The 22,668-nt window shown below is 40.4% G+C and overlaps 1 protein-coding gene across 4 annotated transcripts in view; it reads left to right on the top strand.

Moving 5' to 3' along the window:
* Window positions 1–22,668, top strand: part of pitpnm3 (PITPNM family member 3) — a 647,225-nt gene that overhangs the window by 265,464 nt on the left and 359,093 nt on the right. For all 4 annotated transcript variants that reach the window (XM_072243575.1, XM_072243576.1, XM_072243578.1 and 1 more), the window contains exon 3: window positions 15,918–16,025. In XM_072243575.1, coding sequence (XP_072099676.1) covers window positions 15,918–16,025 — 108 coding nt within the window. The remainder of the gene's footprint in view (window positions 1–15,917; window positions 16,026–22,668) is intronic.

Raw genomic sequence — 22,668 nt, 5'->3', positions numbered from 1 at the left:
ACCTTCATCACTTCTGCTGGCAGCTCATTTCACACTTGCATCATACTCCGAGTGAAGAAACTCCTCCTCAGATTTCCCTCAAACATTTCACCTTTCACCCGAAACCTACAACCTCCAGTATGGTCTCAGTCAGCCTGAGAGGAAAATGTGTGGAAGCTTCCACCCTGTCTTTACCTCTCATCATTCTGTATAGCTCTATAAGGTCTCCCCGTGCTCCGGGGAATAAAAACCCTAACCTATTCAACCTTTCCCTACAACTGAGATCCTCAAATCTCAGCAACATCTGTGTAACTTTCCTCTGTACTCTTTCAAGATTATTAATTTTTTTCAGTAGGTGACCAGAACTGCAAACAATACTCTTAAGTCTGGCCTCACCAATGTTTCATGAAGGCCAATGTGCCAAAAACTCTCTTTACAGCCCTTTCTACCTGTGATGCCACTTTGAAGGAATTATCAATCTGTATTCCCAGGATCCTTTGTTCTACCGCCCACTTCAGTGCCTGACCGTTCACTGTGTTCGTCTTTCTCTGGCCTGTCCTCACAAAGTGCAACATCGCACAGCTTCCTGCTTTAAGTTGCATCTGCCATTTTTCCAGCTGGTCCTCATTACTTTGCACGTTTTGATAGCATTCCTTGCTGTCTACTACACTCCCAAATCTTGGTGTCATCTGCAAATTTGCTGATCTTGTTTACCACATTATCATATAACTCATTAGTATAGATGATAAACAACATCAAACCTAGCATTGATCCCTGAGACAAAACAGGAGTCAAAGGCCATCAATCAGAAAGACAACCATCTACTACCACTCTCCATTTCCTGCTGCTAAGCCAACTTTGAACCCAATGAGTACCTCATGTTGAATGCCAATTGACTTTACCTTCTGGATCAATGTCAAAGGTCTTATGAAGATCCATGTAGATGACATCCACCATTTTTTCTTCATCAGCTTTCTTGGTAACATCCAAAATCTCTATAAGATTGGTTAGACATGACCTGTCACGCAGAAGGCCATGTTGCCTGTCCCTCATCTGGCCAAAATACTTATAAATCCTGTCCCTTATAATACCTTCCAATAATTTACCGACAACTGACGTCAGGTTCACAGGCCTGTTATTTCCCAACTTACTCTGAGAGCCTTTCTTAGAGAATGGAACATCATTACCTATCCTCCAGTCCTCTGACACTCATTTGTGACTAAGGATGAGAATTAAAGATTTGGCTTTATTTGTCATATGTATATCGAAACATATAGCGAAATGAATCATTTGCATCAAATCAAATAAGTGACTATTGTGATAAGCAACCCACAAGTATTGCCACACTTTGGCGTCAAGTTAGCATGCCCATAATTCACTAACCTTAACTGAATGACTTTGTAACATTGGGAGAAACCAGAGCACCCCAAGAAACGCACGCGGTCATGGGGAGAATATACAAACTCCTTGGAGGAAGTAGTTTGAATCAAACCCCCATTTTACAGTTGGCATACTGTAAAGCCTAGTGCTAACCACTACACTATCGTGCCACCCTTTTTAAGTATCTCTGCCAGGCCTGTGCAATTTCTGCACTAATTTCTCACAAGATCTAAGGGGACACCAGGCTTACTGGCATATAATCATCAGGCCCTGAAGATATATCCACACTAATTCACCTCAAGACAGCAAACACCTCCTCTTCCACAATCCCATTATGGTCCATAACCCCACTATTCTTTTCCTCAGTTCTATAGATTCTATCTGTCTTCTGAGTAAATATAATGCAAAAAATTAATTTCAGATCTCCCCCATCTCTTTCAGGTCCATGCAAGGATGACCACTCTGAACTTCAAGAAGATCCATTTTGTCCCTTGCTATCCTTTTGCTCTTAATAAAGCAACAGAAGTCTTTGGAATTCTCTTCCATCTTGCTTGCCTGAGCAAACTCTTGTCCTATTCTAGTTCTCCTGAGTTCTCTCTCAAGTTTTCTCTTGCATTTCATATAATCCTCACACAACTCGTTTGACCATAACTGCCTAATCCTGATATGCACGTCCTTCTTTTTCTTTACCAGAACCTCAATATCTCTCGATAATCAAGGTTTGCTAAACCCTTAGCCTTGTCTTTTATTCTAATGGGAACATACAGATTCTGTACTCTCAATATTTTAATTTTGAAGGCCTCCCACTTACCAAGCATCTCTTTGCTGTGGGAAAGAAAACCTATCCCAATCCACATTTGCCAGATCCTTCTGATGCCATCAAAATATTCATTTCTCTAGTTTAAAATCTTAACCTGAGGACCAGTCCTATCCTTCTCCATAGTTCTCTTGAAACTAATGGAATTATGATCACTTGATCCTTAGTATTTCCTGTCTCATTCCCTAAGAGGCAATGCTGTCTCTAGTTGGGTTCACTACATAATGTTTAAGGAATCTTTTCTGACCACATTTGAACACATCCAGATCTTTTGCAGTATGGGAGTCCCAATCCATATGCAGGAAATTTATGTCACCAACTATCACAGCTTTATATTTCTTGCAGCTCTCTGGTATCTCTCTACATATTTGCTCCTCTAAATCTCGCCAACTATTGGGAGGTCTCTTAATATAGTGCTTTGTTCTCAGTAGCTCTGTGAAGAGTGCCCTATTCTGAGAATAGTGAGCCAATTTCTTGCTGGTGAACAGTTCAAAGTCCATAATTTGTTCAAACAGTGAGAGGGAACCAATTATAGAGCAGTAGCTGTGACATTACTGGAATGTACAAATTGTTGGCATGAGGTGACTTATCAAATACAATGTGTAATGATAACTGGTGTCATGTCTTATGTGAGCAACTTAGTGATATCAGAATGACAGTGGTCAATGCTATCTGGTAGAATCTATGCACAGGTATGAAAGCAATTGCATTAAAAATTAATGGCAAATAAATAAATTTGTTATGTCCCCAGTGACACTTACCAACTTTTGTTGTTGCACCATTGAAGACATCCAAGCTATATGCATCAGGGCTTGGTATGGCAACTGCTCTGCCTATGTCTGTATGGAACTGCACAGAGTTGTGGACATAGCTCACCCTGACAACCAGGCTTTCCTCCATGGACACTTCCTGCTGCCTCAGTAAAGTGGCCAGAATAATCAAAGACTCGATCCATCCTGGACTCTCTTTCTTTTCTCCTCTTCCATCAGGCAGAAGATACAAAAGCCTAAAAGCACATACCACCATGTTAAAGGATAGCTTCTACCCCGCTGTTATAAGATTATTGGATAGTTCTCTTGTGTGATAAGATGGATTCTTGACCTCACAATCTAGCTTGTATGATTTTGTGCCTTAATGTTAACCTGTACCACACTTTCTCTGTAGCTGTCACACTTTACTCTGTGGTCTTTTATTGTTTTACCTTGTGCTACCTCAGTGCATTGTTAATAATCTGATAAGCATGAACAGTATGCAGGCCAAGCTTTCCATTGTACCTCAGTACATGTGACAACAATAGAACAAAACCAATACCAATAAAGGAACAGTTGCAGATGAGCATGTGATATAATGTGTATGTAAACCCTGTCTGGGTGAATGTTCCATTGTATTTATCAGTGAATATTTCAGATATTAAGTGAAGCTTGCAGTGATGTGTTCAGTCAGCAAAGAGGTTGAATGATCAAATAAGCATTGAGTTGACTGAATTGAGAACACAATGCTGGTATAAATAATTATCTGTATAATTTTATATATATATATATAAATAGTTGATAATAGTGCAAATTACTTAAATGACCAAATAGTGCATGATTGCATGAAGAACTTATAGTCAAAGTTGTGACCATTGGCAATTTCCTCTCTATCAGTGACCTGGGGCTCAACATTGACTGGAAACTCAAGTAGACCAACTACATAAATATTGAGGCTACATGAGCAGGTCAGAGACTGGATACGTTATGGCACATCCTGACATCCAGAGATTTTCAACTATCTACAAGGCAAAAGTCAGAAGTGAATAGTCCTTATTTGCCCAGGTTGTGCCCAGTGTAGTTTGAAACACATTCAGGGGCTAATCAACATGCAGGACAAAATAACCCACGTGATGAGCAGCACATCAACCTAATTGAAAAGGTAATCCCTCTATCATTGACACATAATGCAAAAAATACTGCCATGTTTGCCATCTACAACATGCAATCTGATAACCTACCTCGGCTACTCCAAACCCCTGATCTCTACTGGTTAAGTTCAAGTTCAAGTTTATAGTCATTCAAACATGCACGTGTACACAGCTAAATGAAACCATGTTCCTCAGGGACAAAGGTACAGAACACAGTAGATATATCACATACAACACATAAAATAATAGCGACACGTTAAAAAATATAATCTGCAGTTGTAAAAGTTGGCATAAAGTGCATATATGACATATAATTAAATATATAACAGTATAATGCTACTGGTGCTGTACTCAGTGGTTGCAGAGTGTTCAGAAGTCTCACAGCTGAGGAGAAGAAGCAGTTACCCAGTCTGATAGTCCTTGCTGTTTTACCTCAGCAGCTTCTGCCTGATGGGAGAAGATCAGAGAGGTTGAGAGATGGATGGGAAGCGTTCTTGACAATGCTGAAGGCTCTGCAAATGTAATATTTCTTTTGTATGTCCAGGGTGAGAGGGAGGGAGACCCCAATGACTCTCAGCCATCGTCACAATCTGTTGCAGTACCCTGCTGTCAGATGCCTTTCCATTCCCAAATGAGATAGCGATACACGTGGTTAGGACACTTTCAATGGTGCCCCAGTAGAATATAGTTAGAATGGTGGTGGGATCCTTGCTCGTCTCAGTCTCCTCAGGAAGTGGAGGCACTGCTGTGCTTTCTTCACTAAAGAGGTGCTGTTGAGGGACCATGTGAGATCGTCTGTGATGTGCACCCTAAGAAACGACGCTGCTGATTCTCTCCACAGAGGAGTCAATGATGTGCAGTAGGGAGTGAGGGAGTGGTCAGTCTGCACCTTCTTGAAGCTCACAATCATCTTTTTAGTCTTGTCCACGTTGATACTTAAGTTGTGTTTGCACCAGTCTCTCCACTTTCTGCATGCAGACTCATCATTGTTGCTGAAGAGGCCTGCCACTGTTGTGCAATCAACCAACTTAATGATATAGTGAGAGCTGGATCTGTCAATATAGTTGCGTATTAGCAATGTGAACAGCAGCGGGCTGAGCTTACAGTCCTGGTGGGAGGAGTGGTAGTTCCATATTCAGCATGATGGAGCCAGTTTGTCCAGAAGGATAAACGGAGCAGGCACATGGGAACAATGCCACATCTAGGTTCCCTCCAGTTTCAATGCTGCCCTGATTTTGGTATATATCACTAATCCTTCATCGCTGCTGGGTCAAAATCCTTGAAGTTCCTCCTCAACCGTGTTGTTGGCGAACCTTCAAAAGCACTGCAGTGGTTAAAGATGGTGGTTTACCACCATCTTCTCAAGGACAATCATGGATAAGCAATACATGCTGGCTTTACTGACAATGGATCTCAAAACAATGAATTGAAATAAAATCCTAATTGTTCTCTGGGCCAGTTGAGTGCACATTACACGAGGAATTGGACTGTAAACCAAATCGCATCGCTGTGGACTGGAGCATCAAATTGAGGACTCAGGGAGCATGGTTGTGCAGAATTACCATAGTGACAGAATTTAGAATTTTATTTCTTAAGTTGAGTCCTGAAGGTTGCACATCTGATGTAAATCATAACGTCCTGAAACTGGTAGGAGGAAAATAAATATCTTGACAAGTGAGTCTTTTAGAGGTAGGGTTCAAAGGGCAGCTTTGACAGAAGCTCCAACATTTTAGAGAGTTATGTATTTGTTTAAAATAGTGAGCTTTACAGTCAAAATTGAGATTGCAAACAATTTAAGATAAATGATGACAGGTTGCCATTGAAAAGCATTTTTTTCTAAATAACCATAAACAAGCTAGGTACCATTGAAATAAATTAATTTTCCCTCCAAAGAGTTATACATTTATTTAGCAGATAACATCCTAAAGCACTTTTCAGTCATAACATTTATTCTAATGTGTGGTGGCACACAGATTGGTCCAAAATCAAACAAAACAATCTCTGCCTGCCTGCGACTGTGCGGGCTTGTTAAACTAGCGAGACACGCCCACAGCTCCCATGATTGCTCCAGAGTTGAAATCCTTATTTTGATCCTGTATTAGAAATTAGCAAACATACAGTTAAGCATTATTGAGCGTTATCTCAGTGGTTAGCAAAGATATCACCTATGCCAACCTCAAATCTATAAATTGGCACGAAATATACAAGAATGGGGAACTTATTCCCTTTGTAGCATGCTCCCCACTAATGTGACTAGTTACCATAAAAAAACATGATAAACCCACAGCACAGAACATATGGCTCCTACATAAGTTATAGCCAACATCCTTAGAGAGGTGCCGATAACTATAGTGTGCATGCCAAGGTTCCATTGCAAGTTGAGTCTCATTCTCCTTCTTGTCCTTGGACTGAAATGGAATCAATGGTCTAAATAGACTCATATTATAAACAAAAATGTAAAATATAATGTAATGTGAGTTCTGGTGGGGTAAAAGCAAGGCATGGAGTGTGGGTCAATGATTATACTGAAGCTGGAAACATTTGAAGTATATTTCAACCCAGGTGTGTTCTTTCCTTCAATCTGAGTGAGAGGATTTAAGGAACAGTAAGGAAGTATGAATAGAAGAAGATCCAGAATAGAAGCATTAGTTTGCAGAGAATATAAAGTGGCCTGGCAAAGCCTGGTGAAATGGCCTATTTATAGATTGGTGGGTAGTTTGTCAGGTCGAGTGTATTGTTATGTGCACAAAGACAATGATTGCCACAAATTCCTTGGCTCAGTAAGTGTTTACCAGGATGCTGCCTGGATCACAGGGCATATGTTATAAGGAAAAAATGGGCAAAGTTGGGTTGCTCTCTCAATAGCGGTGCAGGCTGAGGGGTGATTATGAGAGGCATTAATAGAGTAGACAGCCAGTATCTTTTTCCCTGAGTTAAAATATCTAATAGCAGAAGGCATGCATTTAAGGTGAGGGAATAAGTCCAAAGGAGATGTATGGGGCAATTTTTTCATAGAGAATCTTGGGTGCCCAGTGGTGGTTGTGGAGGCAAATATCACAGAGGTTAATCAGAATCAGGTTTAATATCACTAGCATACACACAGCATGAAATTTGTTGTGTTGTGGCAGCAGTACATTGCAATAATAATAACTACAAAATACAGTAGGAAACATATTTGTGTCCATTCAGAAATCTGGTGGTGGAGGGGAAGAAGCTGTTCCAGTGTCTTCTGGCTCCTGTAGCTTCTCCTTGATGGTAGCAATGAGAAGTGGACATGTCCTTGGTCATGCTGTAATGATGGCTGCCACCTTTTTGAGGCATCATTTTTTGAAGGTGCCCTGGCTGCTGGGGAGGCAAGTGCCCGTGATGGAACTGCTAACTTTACAACTTTCTGCAGCTTTATCTCATCCTGTGCAGTGGACCCTCCATAACAGATGGAGATGCAACCAGCTAGAATGCTCTGGATGGTAGATCTGTTAGAATTTCTGAGTGTCTTTGGTGGCATATCATTTCTCCTCAAACTCCTAGTGAACTATAGATGCTGTCGTGCTTTCTTCGTAATTGCATCAATATGTTGGGCTCCCAGATAGACGCTTGAATGTGTGGGAAATGGAAGGGTGTGGCTAATGTGCAGACAAAAGAAATATGAGGGGTGATTGATAAGTTTGTGGCTTAAGGTAGAAAGAGTCAATTTTAGAAAACCTAGCACATTATTTTTTAACATAGTCCCCTCCTACATTTACACACTTAGTCCAGCGGTCGTGGAGCATACGGATCCCTTCTTTGTAGAAGTCGGCGTCTTGGACCTCCAGAAAGTGGTCCACAGCAGTGGTGATTGATAAGTTCATGGCCTAAGGTAGAAGGAGATGAGTCATTAACTTCAAACTTTCTGCATAATTACTCAAAGATTTGAACTGCATGTGCATGTAACGAGAGCTGTATAACTCATCTCCTTCTACCACAGGCCACGAACTTATTAATCACTCCTGCTGTGGACCACTTTCTGGAGGTCCAAGATGTCGACTTCTACAAAGAAGGGATCTGTATGCTCCACGACCGCTGGACTAAGTGTGTAAATGTAGGAGGGGACTATGTTGAAAAATAAATGTTAGATTAGATTATGAGAACACTCAGTCCTCTTTTATTGTCATTTAGAAATGCATATATGCATTAAATGATACAATGTTTCTCCAGAGTGATATCACAGAAAAACAGGACAAACCAAAGACTAACACTGACAGAACGACATAATTATAACATATAGTTACAGCAGTGCAAAGCAATACCATAATTTGATGAAGAACAAACCATGGGCATGGAAAAAAAAAGTCTCAAAGTCCCCGAGCTGATCGACTCCTGAGTCCCCGATAGCAGGCGGCAAAAGGGAGAAACTCCCTGCCATAAACCTCCAGGCACCGTCAACTTGCCGATGCCTTGGAAACAGCGGACCATAGCCGACACTGAGTCCATCCATCCGAAAACTTCGAGCCTCCGACCAGCCTGTCCGATACAGCCTCCCGAGCACCATCCTCTGCCGAGCGCCTTCGACCTTGCCCCGGCCGCTGAAACAAGCAAAGCCGAGGATTCGGGGCCTTCTGCTCCGGAGATTCCGGTTACCACACAGTAGCAGCCGCAGCGAGCCGGACATTTCAGAAGTTTCTCCAGATGTTCCTCCATACTCTCACGTCTGTCTCCATCAAATCAGAATTGTGCACGGTCCCCTACTTGACAGATTACAGATATCATTCATTCACCGGAGAGGCCGCACGCGCTGCCGTCGCGCCGCCATCTTTTCCTCCTAGGTTTTCTAAAATTGACTCCGTCTACCTGAGGCCACGAACTTATCAATCACCCCTCCTAAGTTTAGTTGGGTATTTGATTACTAATTTAATTAGCTCAGTACAACATTGTGAGCCATGGGGCCTGTTCCTGTGCTGTTCTGTGTACTGGTTTGACTGTTAGTTATTGAGTGTCATGGATGACGTCAATTAGATTTCTGTCGGAAGACTTTGTGGTGTTAAACCCTTTTATTTTAAACAAAAAAGGTTATCTGCGGTGATTTAGGAAAACTGGAGCATAGTCTTTGGCAAAACCATATGTGATAAAAGTAACAGATTTTGGTTGCCGAGGATCAGTAAGAAATTGCATTCCATCCACACACAATTGAGCCTTTCTGATGTCCCTGTGTCTGTTCTCTGACGTGATTTTATCTTTCAACACCCAGTTATTGCAGAGTGCAATGTGTTTGTGTACTAAGGAACAGTGTGAGTAGTGTTTTAATTGCACCATGAAAAACTGAAACTCGTCTTTCATTTTGCACAATTGTTAATTTGGCAAGCATGTTGAAGCAGGGGATTAACTATACAATTGGGTTTGATTAGCATAGGTTCCTTCCCATTCAAAGAGTATTTTTGAACTGTAGCTTATGATATTTATGTTGAACACTGATGAGCATTTTAAATAGGAAAATAAGAAAATAACGTTTTTTAGAGTAAAAAAGGATATAAAAGCTGATAAACTGCTGTTTTCACTGATAAGAAGGTGCTATTAGTTATGTCACTATTTTAAAAACATTTGCTTCATACTTACTGCCTCATTTTTTCTAATAGATTTTTCAATTGAGGTTACCATGGCAACTCTCAAATAACTTTTCCCTATTGTACTATATCTAAAATTAAATAATTTATTTGTCTGATTGGGGTATTTCCTTCAGGTTCTATAACCGACTTTTCCATACCAAATTACAAAGCTTCGGGGCGAGAAATTAGCCTGAATTGAACAGTGAAGAGATTTATTTAAGTACACCCTTAAGTCTCTAAGACCATAGGACATAGGAGTGGAATTAGCCATTAGGCCCAATGAGTTTGCTCTGACATTCCATCATGGCCAATTATTATCCCTCTCAAAGCCATTCTCTTAAGTTCTTACTGTAACTTTTGATGCTCATGCTATTCAAGAACCTAGTAATCCCTGCTTTAAATATACACAATGAGTCGGCCTCCACAGCCTTCTGAAGCAATGAATTCCACAGGATCACCACCCTCCAGCGAAAGGAATTCTTCCTCATCTTTATGCTAAGAGATGTCCTTGTATCCTGAGGCTATGCCCTCTGGTCCCAGGCTCCCCTTCTACAGGAAGAACTCTCTGAATGTCCGCTCTATCAACATTTGAGAGGTTTCAGTGAGATTTCCCCTCTCATCCTTCTAAACTCCAGTGAATAAAGGCACAGAGCCATCAATTATTAACCCTTTCATTTCTGGGATCATTCTCGTGAACTTCTTCTGGACCCTTTCCAATTCCAGCACATCCTTTCTTGGATTAAGGGCCCAAATCCACTCACAATACTTTAAGAGCAGTCTGATCAATGCCTCAACATTACATCCTCGCTTTTATATTCTAGTCCTCTTGAAGTGAATGATAACATTGCATTTGCCTTCCTTATTTTTGAATTTGCTCCCTGTTTAGAAAATATACTATGCCTTTATCCTTTCTATCAAAATGCATGATCATACACTTCCCTACACTATATTCCATCTGCCACATCTTTGCCCATTCTCCTAATCTGTTTAATCCCAAGGCAGAATCCTTGTTTCCTTAACACTACCTGCTCCTCCACCTACCTTTGTGTTGTCTGCAAACTTGGTCATGCCATCAATTCCATCATCCAAATCATTGATAAGTGACATGAAAAGAAGCGGTCCCAACAATGCCCTGTGGAACACCACTAGTCACCAGCAGCTAACCAGGAAAGGCCCCATGTATTCCCACTCTTTGACTCATGCCATTCAGCTTATCTTCAGCCCATGATCGTATCTTTCCTGTAATACTATGAACTCATCTTGTTTAGCAGCCTCATGTGCAGTACTTTGTTAAAGACCTTCTAAAAATCAAAATAAACAACATCCACTGACTCTCCTTTGTCTGTCCTGTCTGTTTTTTCTACAAAGAATTCCAACAAATCTGTCATGCAAGGTTTTCCCTTACGGAACCCATGCTGACTTTGGCCTATTTTATCATGTACCCCAAAGTACCCCAAAATCTCATCCTTAATAATGGACTACAACTTCTTCACAACCACTGTTCAGGCTAACTGGTCTATAAATTCCTGCTTTTTTTCCTTCCCTCCTTTCTTAAGGAAACACACTATGTTTTGTTTTGTGGCTGGTTGTTTCCAAACAACCTTGAGGCCTTCCCTGGGTAAAAGTCCTTAATGACTGACAAAGGGAGACTAGCCCTTAAGTGTCCAAACTTAAAGCCTGGCTCGTGGATTGACCTGATGGCTATTTCTCTAGTTCAAGGGTTCCCAAACTTTTTATGCCATGGACCCTTAACTGAGGGGTCTGTGGACCACAGCTTGGGAACCTCTGCTTGAGATAAAATAATTATAATAGGAATATTAAATGAAAAAAACAAAAATAATCCAAAACAATCATAACAGCTTCTTAATCTTAGTTTCTTATTGCAAGTTGTCAGTCCCATTCAAATAGTCATAGTCATAGTCATAGTTTAGTCATACTTTATTGATCCCGAGGGAAATTGGTTTTCGTTACAGTTGCACCATAAATAATTAAATGGTAATAAAACCATAAATAATTAAATAGTAATATGTAAATTATGCCAGGGAGTAAGTCCAGGACCAGCCTATTGGCTCAGAGTGTCTGACCCTCCAAGGGAGGAGTTGTAAAGTTTGATGGCCACAGGCAGGAATGACTTCCTATGACGCTCTGTGTTGCATCTCGGTGGAATGAGTCTCTGGCTGAATGTACTCCTGTGCCCAACCAGTCCATTATGTAGTGGATGGGAGACATTGTCCAAGATGGCATGCAACTTGGACAGCATCCTCTTTTCAGACACCACCGTCAGAGAGTCCAGTTCCATCCCCACAACATCACAGGCCTTACGAATGAGTTTGTTGATTCTGTTGGTGTCTGCTACCCTCAGCCTGCTGCCCCAGCACACAACAGCAAACATGATAGCACTGGCCACCACAGACTCGTAGAACAACCTCAGCATGGTCCGGCAGATGTTGAAGGACCTCAGTCTCCTCAGGAAATAGAGACGGCTCTGACCCTTCTTGTAGACAGCCTCAGTGTTCTTTGACCAGTCCAGTTTATTGCCAGTTCATATCCCCAGGTATTTGTAATCCTCCACCATGTCCACACTGACCCCCTGGCTGGAAACAGGGGTCACCGGTACCTTAGCTCTCCTCAGGTCTACCACCAGCTCCTTAATCTTTTTCACATTAAGCTGTAGATAATTCTGCTCACACCATGTGACAAAGTTTCCTACCGTAGCCCTGTACTCAGCCTCATCTCCCTTGCTGATGCATCCAACTATGGCAGGGTCATCAGAAAACTTCCGTAGATGACAAGACTCTGTGCAGTAGTTGAAGTCCTAGGTGTAAATGGTGAAGAGAAAGGGAGACAAGACAGTCCCCATTGGAGCCCCAGTGCTGCTGATCACTCTGTCGGACACACAGTGTTGCAAGCACACATACTGTGGTCTGCCAGTCAGGTAATCAAGAATCCATGACACCAGGAAAGCATCCACCTGCACCGCTGTCAGCTTCTCCCCCAGCAAAGCAGGGCGGATGGTGTTGAACGCACTGGAGAAGTCGAAAAACATGACCCTCACAGTGCTCGCTGGCTTGTCCAGGTGGGCGTAGACATGGTTCAGCAGGTAGACGATGGCATCCTCAACTCCTAGTCGGGGCTGGTAGGTGAACTGGAGGGGATCTAAGTGTGGCCTAACCATAGGCTGGAGCAGCTCCAGAACAAGTCTCTCGAGGATCTTCATGAATGGCATTTTTCTTCCATAGCTGGCAGAATGAGATATGAGGTGTATCTGACCACTCAGCTTAAGAAGGGTTAGAGTCACTTCTGGACTGAATGGTAGAGTCTATTTGCAGAATGTGAGCTTAGATACCTCTGCCTAATAACATTTTCAGTATTTCTGCACTGTAATTCACAGTGTGCAGACACTGGGCACTTCCTGTTCTGTGGAAGGTCATCACCGGTGATTTTCTCAGAAAGTTGCTCCTAGTGCCATCATAGCATGCTCACAACTTACTAATTCTAACTTGTATATCTTTGGAATGTGGGAAGAAACCAGAGTACTAGCAGGAAACCCATGATGTCACAGGGAGAATGTACAAACTTCTTACAGGCAGCAGTGGGAATTGAATCACAATCTTACAACTGGCTCTGTAATGATATTACATTAACTGTACATGGTCACGGAGGTATGTGCAAACTTTACACAGACAGCACAGAACAGCTCAGAATTGAAACTCTGCTGCTGGAGCTATGTGATGGATATTCGCTTGCTGAGCCGGGGGTGGGGGGCACTTGTTTTTGCCAAGTTTAGTTCTCTAAGCACAGCAGATACCACATGTAAAAATCAAGCAGTTGTAAGTTAAATTCCAACTAATATTCATTGTTTAGCTTCTGGTCTTAAACAGGAGCCAGTCTTCAGTTCCTAATGCAAAATGGAAAGCAGTGATCAGCTTGAATATGAAAACACAGCGTTGCAAACAACTTCTGTCTTATTGCTGCTCAAGAGGTGTAGTATAAGACAATAGATTATTTATTTGGGCTTGTTTCAAAGTAAGACAATGCTGAATAAGTTGTTCAATTCAAGTAAGCTTTAGATCGTATGAGACAATCACTTAGCACATTAGTAACTGGTCTGCTAATAGCTGGGAAGTTTGTATGCTCATGGAATCAGCTTCACAGCATTAATTGTGGATAGATGGGTTCTATGTCTCCGAGAAGCTTTAGACTGTTTCTGTAAAGAGGAAATCTCACATGTCTGTGAAGGTAGCCACATGGCAAAGAAGCTGTATAAATGATGAGAATAGTTCAAGCTCATCAAGAATGAGGTAAAGAACATCAAGAAACATGAGAGAAACACAAGATAAGCTAGAGTTCTTTCTTCTGCTTTCAATTTCAGCGATAGATGATTGGTTCACCTGCATCATTGATATGCCTTTTTAGCTTATAGGAATTTTACCAGTGCTTTGGAAATACTTTGTGTGTGTTAGAAACAGTTTGCAGTTTGGAAGTCATTTGTAAGATAGAAATCCTCTTTAAGTTTTAAATGTGTTTTAAGAATTTTTTTGGATTTAAATGTGTATCACTGAAAATAAATGGACTGTGTTTTAAACTATTTTATTAGCTGGAAGAATCTTCTCCATGGTACAGTGGGTGGGGCACCACTCAAATAGTGGGTATTAGCAGCTAAACTCACCAAGGAGAATAAATAAGGAAGTGAGCTACTTTTTGAAGTTTGGGTAGTTGCAGTATAACCTCACTTAAGTGGGGGTACCCATGACTATCTATATCAGATAATGCTTAAGGTCTTGGTTTGAATCTAGGACGTCACAGTTCGCAAACCCAATACCGTCACAGCCACTGCACCACTGTACCACCCATTGTCCCAGGGGTGTGTTTACCAGCACTCCTGTGACTCATAAGAATTCGTTTGTATAAAAACCTGAAGTCAGGCCAAAAGTTATTGGTACCTTCCGCAGCACTCTTCGTAGACATTGGCAACTAAACTTATCTTACAATTGTAATTATATCAGCTACCAGAAGAAAGCAACAATATTGAGCAGAATTGATATTTTAAGTCGTGGAGTTTGAAAGCAGTTCTGCAACGCTTCATGGAGGGGGAAGAGCATGACAAGGTGCAGAGGAAGTCATCTCATCCATTGCAACCAAAGATGACCACAGCTGCGATGACTACTTGTACCGCTGGACCTGATCTTCTGAGGTGAAGAGAGTGGAACTGCCTCCGTGCTACAGCTTTACCACTTTAAAAACTCTTCTTTACAGGTTTCTTTGTCGAGATGGCCAACTAATCAATTAATCAATCAGTATTAAGGATGGGAGAAAGTAGGAGAAACAAGTTCCAAAATAGTCGCATGGCAATCAAATCTGTGTGGCACAATGATTGATTTTTACCATCTGCTTGCACTGCATACTCTTTGGGTGGACGCTTCAGTGCACTTGCACCCGTACTAGTGATGTCTGTGATAATTGACCATCACAGTGGGCTCTATTGTGGAAATGAAATGGTATACCCGCCATCCAAAGCAAAAGGTCTCAGATTCAGATTTTTTTCCCCTCAGCACATTTATAGCAATGGCAACAGTTCTCTTGGCTGGCAGGAGAGCTTCAGACAGCAATTGCAACATAGAAGTTCTTGTAGTCTAGCATGTTCTGAGCATCGTTTGATAGCTTTATTTCTCTAAGCAATTTCTGAATGATTCGCACACAGCTTTTGAACTTGAGTTTGTTTTCAAATCATTTACGTTTGCTGTAACGTTTCTGGTGTTAGAGGTAATAAGCTTATGGTCTGAGTATAATTAGGACCTATGAAGTAAGTGATAAAATGTTGCTGTGCAACCATCTGCTGATGTCATTTGTCAGTGAACATATGAAGATGACAAGCTGCCAACATTTTACAAAACAACTAGGGTGTTTGCTGAAAAACCACATTCGGATTAAAAGTTTATATGCTTTGAATTGCATTGTATTGTATGTTTATTATATTTAACCATAATTATGTGAAGGCCTTCGGAATCATTTTAAATTCACTCGTTAAAATGTATTGAGCTTCAGCAGGAGCTCTCATGCCAGACTCTGGATCAGTAATGGGCACTTGGAAATGTTCTAAAAATTCTCATGCATTCTGATTTATGAATATCTGAATATTTTAATCAGTGAATTAAACCTGTACAATTGAATTTTATTACTGAACCACAGTTCCAAGGTAGAAATGAATGGCATTTACAGAGTATGAATAACAGTTTGTGTTGCAACTTTCATCTATTTGCAGATGAGGTGATGGAAGGTAAAAATGCTCTTCTGCTAGGGATGAGTACATGGAACTCAAATGATCTGGTGGAGCAGATTGAGACAATAGGGAAGCTGGATGATGGCCAAGGTAAGAATGACTTGTTGAGAATCTGCGTACATCATCTCTACAATGCTGTCCAGTAGCTTGATCACAGCTAACCTCAAGTTTCAGATTACTTAGTTTCATTTTGTTTGTATGTATATTTTTACTTTACTTGTTAACTATGGATTTGTAACATTTGAGCAGGAAGTGGCAATTGAATGGTTCTAATCAACAGCAGTCATCAGAAGATGTACCATAACTGTGCTGTTGGGAGCAAAAGCCAGGTTTTGCACGTCACCCATTTTAGGCTGAACTTTGATAGACTCTTCTTCCTGTGGAATGCAACCTAAATACATCTAATCAAGAATTGACATCATGTGATTAATTCAAACCAATTAGGGAATGATATGGCAGGTAGCAGTCATATAATTGTGCATAAAGATCTTATTCTGAGATGTATACATGCCATTGGTAATTTAAATATGAATTACCATGAAAAAATATTAATTAAATAGCAAAGTACTGAAATCAAAAGCTGAAAATATTGTAGTGTTTTACAGTGGAAAATGTGTCAATAGCAGGAAGGTTGTGTGGTGGGATTATAGCATCAGAAATACAAGAAATGGAAGAAAGCCATTTGGTTCATTGCAAGTCTCCAGCCTAATTGTGTGTGTGTGTGTGTGTGGGGGGGGGGGGCGGAGTGCGGGGAGGAGAGTTGAATTTAAAAAAGCATAGCTAGAAGTTTTGGCGTCAATAAAAGGAATTTTATGTTCTCCAGGTCTATGTGTAATTTAAATAAAACACATTAGATACCAGTATCTGAAATCACATACTGAGCCAGCCAAAGATACCTAGCAACTAGAGTGTAGACTTAAAATTCAATGAACGGAAATCTTAGTCTCACTAAATTACCATGTTGGAAAAAGTATGAGAAACAAAAGGTATTAGATCTGAAGTCCATTCAATTGTATAGAATCTGTATTTTTATTGATGAGTTTGTAAAATGTTCTGGTTGAAGTATAGGGAATCTACTTCACCTTTGGTACTTGGCAAGTACTCTGACTGAAATTCTATTTTGCTTCAAAATACTTTCCAGTCATGGCCTATTGCATGTTTTTATAACCCCATCACTGAATTGTAAGAGCTATTTCTCCGTTCCTAAACACTCCAGGAAAATACTAGCTGAAGCTAAATTGCATATAGCTAACTGAAATCTCTTGAAATGGATAACTTTGAAGCATTGGAATTTTTTTGGCATGCAATTATACAACTTAAGATGGTTTATAAAGACTACATAATGGAGAAAAAAGGGTAGACAATACACAGCTTAATTACTCAGTTCAAACATTGAGCCATCAATATTAAGAAACGTACAAAGCAGCTATAGGGTTCTCAGTAATATTAACTGTACTGTTAACTGTTAAGGCTAACAAAATGGCTTCTCTCTAGTGTTATAACGAAGTGGCTTCTCTGTAATGTTAAATGATGAGGTAATGGTTCTCTGTAGCTGCGATGTTTGGGTTATAACTACAGATAACGGGGAACTTAACCAATGGAAGTCATGTTATTCTATCTGTATGTGTGGGAACTGGGGTGAGTGCTCGGGCTTTCGTTGAGGAGAAGAGAAGAGGATGGACGTGTGTGGAGCGCTCTAGTAGACCACCGGGGGTGGTCCCAGCCGAGGGTCGACGGAGTTTGGAGGAGATTGATTGGTGGAAAGGAGACCTGGTTCTGTGAGCTCCAACAAATTATTTTGAGCACAAAACTGATAAGTTTACTGAGTAGCGCCTTTGTTTTATTTGTTTCTACTAACCACACCACCAAAAGAGTTATAAAGTGTAATCATTTAATCATACATTGTGTACTGTCTGATATTTCACGTTGTGGGCTTATACTGGGATGCATTACACAGTATCAACACAAAGGTGAGACACAGTTTGGCAGGCAGACAGCAGTTTTCCCTAGACAAATGGGAGTTGATAGAGCCGAGTGTTACACAGCCATTATATCACTTTTACAGTAGCAGTTCCTTGTGCTATTGTTGGTCTTGGCAGGAATGGATTTTTATCCATACACAGATGAAAATAATCTTCATTGTTAAAAAAATGGTATTCATTAATTGGCACTCTTGTAACAACAAAACAGATTATATTTTTCAGTGAATATTTTCTTATGAATATGATGTTGCTGCCAAATAGATATGAATTAAAACAGGCAATATCTATTGATTGATGTATTTGTAATTTTTTTTACATTCAGACGGCCAATTATACAATGCTTCTGCTGATTTACAGTCTTTGATAACTTGCCTCCGCATTTCTAAGCTTGTGTAATCATGAAAATGCAAACCAGTAAAAATTGAAATACGCTCCTAAAAATAACACTCAATTTTATCTGCTGAAATTGTTTTTTTCAAAAAAATATCTTTGAATTGTGCCAAGCCTAGCTGATGTCCACAGACAGGCTGAATCCTGGTGCAGTGTTTCTGAGCTTTGCTATAGTTCATTGCAGACTTAATGTGACAGATCACCTGTTGCTGTATCATTGTTAACTTACTAAAGTAGAGTTTCAAAGAAAGAATTAAATTACGGTACACTGTACTGTTGCTGGCTTCACAGAAAATACTTTTGTTCCTGATTACCACATGATTATCTTTGTTCTTCTTTATCCAAAATCTGCTCTTTTCAGTCATTTAGATGACACTTAATTTGTTTCCCTGGTAGAATGAGATGTTTGCAACTTTACAAATGGAAATGTATTTGGAACTTTAGCTGGTAATGATTCACCTAGTGTGTTTGGACACTATTTGGCACAGGTCAGCTAACCACTTCTTGTCCTTGACAGCAATTTAAATGAGCTACTTTAAATGTCCCATTGTTTGAAAAGCTATTGCTTAATTTGCCAAGATTTCCTGAAAAAAATGAGATTTGATTCAACTTGTTTCAATTTGGCTGGGGAAGATGGATGAGTAATGGCCCTTGGTCTCGAGCAGTGGAGCTCAGGACTGAGATGAAGGCAATTGTGTCAGGCTTATTTTCAAGGAGATTTTGTAAACCACAGGCAGTAGTTTCCTCCATGATACCACTGGAAACCTATTGAAAGAATAGGGTAACAGGTATGAAGAATTATAATTACACAGCCATAAATCTCACTCTTCCCTCTCAAATCTCTCTATCCCAGAGGTTCCCAACATAGGTCCACAGTCCCCTTGCTTAATGGTATTGAAAAGATGTCATTAAAAAGATTAGCAACCCCTGCTGTATCCCCACTACAGCAGGGAAATCAGACAGGCTTCTTTTGTGTGTGTGTGTGTGTGTGTGTGTGTGTGTGTGTGTGTGTGTGTGTGTGTGTGTGTGTGTGTGTGTTCTAACCAGTTTAGGACAGCAGGCAGAAAGGGAGAGATGGTGGTGGTTACTGGAAAGCCAGTAACATACTTCCCTTGTGATGGTATTGGGTTTCCTCTCCGTGAAGTTCTGAACTCCAATGAAGGTCTTAAGCCATATCCAATATATAAAGCAATGGGGCACCCTTAGTAAAGGGAGGTTATACTGTAGCCACCTAACCTCCAAAGGCTAGATCACTTCTCTGTGTTTATCCTTCATGACAAGTTTAGCTGCCAATGCCCACTATTTGAGCGGTGGGTTCTCCTTTCCTACCAGAGAGGAGATAGTTCCAGCTAACAAAGAAGTTTAAACACAGTTCATTTATTTTTAGTAATGTGCATTTACATTGAGATAAAATTCTTAAAACACATTTCAAACTGACAGAGGATTTCTGTCTTGTAAAATATTTCCAAACTACAAATGATTTCCAAAACACAAATGATTTTCAAAACACAGGTACAATTCTTATTAGCTAAAAAGACATACCAATGAGTTGCAGATAAACAAGGCATTCATCGCAGAAGGCAGAGAAATGGATTGTAGCCATCCTGTCTGTCTGTCAATCTTCTTCTTGTTTCTTGACCATTCCTAGCAAACCTGACTGCTCTCTAACATTTATACTATTTTTCTTATTACTTGGTAACTTCACACAGATAGGCTAAAAGTTTCTGGGGACAGAAATCCCGTACACCCAACATTAGTGCTGTGAGGGTGACTCTGTGAGTACACAAATCTCTGAGCTATTGATAGATCAGCTATGATGTGCTAAATGATAGTATCAGTTTGATCTGCAAACTTCCTTGAGTTAAAAAACGTAGGCAATTTTGTCTGGTTTGATACAAGCCCAGTTAACTTAACCCCATTGTCCTACACTGCATCTCCTGAGCAGCCAGCACTATGCTGTGAACAAACAGCCGCTACTTTTTATATAGCGCTGTTTGTTTGCAATGCTCTCTTTTTAACTTCAGACTGATTATTGCTTGCAATTTAATTTAAGAACTGAAGACAGGTCCTCATTTATAATAAAAAGCTAAACAAAAAGTATTGGTTGAAAGTTTAACTTACTCAAAAACAATTCTTTGCTCTCTGGAAGTGCCAAATGAGCTTAGCAAAAAAGGCTCCCTGGTCCGGGATGATGCATATCCATCACAACCTTTGGCCTTTTTATGAAGAAAGACATCACAGTTTTCTGTGCCTGTCCCCTTCAGAATAAATATAAGCAATAAATTGCCTAGATTGCTAATACTGGGACACTTTTATGGTGGCATCACTCCTTTCCTCTGGTGTTATGGCAGATGGTCAACACTTCCTGATCATCAGTGACAGACTCTTCAGTGTGGCAGAGTTTGTACTGCAGGCTGATGTCCCCTGACCAAGAGAGGTGGGTTGAATGGTGGTGGGAGTGACACGCAACAGATGTAGCAAACCCACCTCTTAGTGGCAAATCCACCCTGAAGGGAATTCCAACTCAACCAGACCCATGAAAAGTGTTGTTGATGAGGTGAATAGATGCAGTTAGAGAGCTCTGAGAATGGGGGGTGGGGGCGGTGATGGGGGGATGTTGCAATGAACTAGACACTTGTCAACAGATAAACTGCAGGATCTCACTTGTGACCTGATTCTTCGTTGAAGTTCCCGGTGCTCAACTATGTATAATTATTCTTTGCCTCTTCTGCAAAGGAACTCATTCAACTCTAACCATAAGAATTGGAACTGTCATCTGACGGTCCAACATAATTTGACTTTTTTTTTCATTTGAGGTGCTATCCTTCCTGGAAACTTCATGTTCTAAAAGACTGGATTTGATATTCTTCAGCTGCTAGAACGGATATAGTTCTGTTTTCTTGGGACTTTCGCCAGCTGGCTCTGCTCTTCGCCAAGGTTTTTCAGTTTCAGCAGATCAAGGCGCTCAAGCTTCTGGATGGAAGCTCATATTCCCAGTATTTTTGTTCAGACCTCTTCACAATCTACATGTATCCTCATTGCAGAAACCAAAGTCCGATCTCTGAAATAGGAGTGGTTTTCTTTACTCTAAAACCTGTAGTCTTTTTATGAGCAAATACAAAAATGCTTGCTTTGAATAAAAGGTTTATAGTAAGTATTGACCAGCAGATCACTGTAGTTTACTGCAAGATTATTGCTGTAGTTTTTCTTCTTACTGCTATAGTACCTGGGCAGCACCTTTCACAAAGAGCCTGCTAAAAGATGGCTTCTAGCATAATTAATGTATTAAGTTCCACATATGCATTTCAAGAATCCTTTGTAGTCATAAAAATGAAGTGGTGCAATTGAGTTTCAAATGGCTCCTGTGTTAAGCTCTCTGGACTTCGCTCATCTTTCTAAACTTTAAAATAGACATTGGTAACAAATGTCTGTCATCTGACGCAATAGAACCTTTGTCATCCTTAAATCTAATTACTTGCATACATCAATGTTGCTAAGCATTGCCCAAGATGGTAGAGGCAACAAGTCTTTCATTTTAAGTTGAGAGTTCAAAGCTCAAAGGATATTTATTATCAAGGTATGTATATGTCATCTGAGATTCATTTTCTTGCAGATATAAAGAAATACAATTGAATCACTGAAAAATTACACACGAACAAAAACAAACTACCAATGTGCAAAAGATGACAACCTGTGCAAATACAAAATGAAAGACAAGTAACAATAACAAATAAATAAATTATGCTGAGAACATTAGTTATAGAGTCCTTGACAGTGAGTCCATAGGTTATGGAATCAGTTCAGTATCGATGTACTTTCCTGAACTATGGGACAGTTCCTTGCCTCACCTAATCCATGTGCCTTTTCTCCCTATTCTCCAAGATAAAAAGGGATGACCTCATCTCTCCTCAAGTAAACAGTCTCTGTGATATGGAAATGCAATACTGGGCTGAAAACTGCACCTTGTGCTAGAGGCCTTCTGGACCAGCACTCAAGATGCTCGATCCCATCTAGAACAAAGCAGTCCAGTTCACTGGCATCCCATCAGTCCATCTAATCACTTAATCCCCCTTCACCATTAATGTACCAAGAACTGTGTACATACCCTATACAAAATGTATTGTAGCTACTCATCTTGTTATTCTTGTAATAACATGAGAACAAAGCCATCTACAATTTCCCCTCCAAATTGCATGGCATCTTCAGCTGGAAGTACATCTTCACTGGAGCTGACTACACCCCTCCACACCACTCCCCTTACACCACTTGTAAAGGAGCACCTTCACCAGAAACTCTAGAGTGTTTCCAGAAGATGGCTCAGCACCACTGTTTCAAGTACAAATATAAATATCTTGGATGGA

Source organism: Mobula birostris, chromosome 25 (genome assembly GCF_030028105.1).
Source record: "Mobula birostris isolate sMobBir1 chromosome 25, sMobBir1.hap1, whole genome shotgun sequence".
Classification (NCBI taxonomy): domain Eukaryota; kingdom Metazoa; phylum Chordata; class Chondrichthyes; order Myliobatiformes; family Myliobatidae; genus Mobula; species Mobula birostris.
Note: the sequence above shows the minus strand (reverse complement) of the source record. Positions and strands in the feature narration are given on the sequence as shown.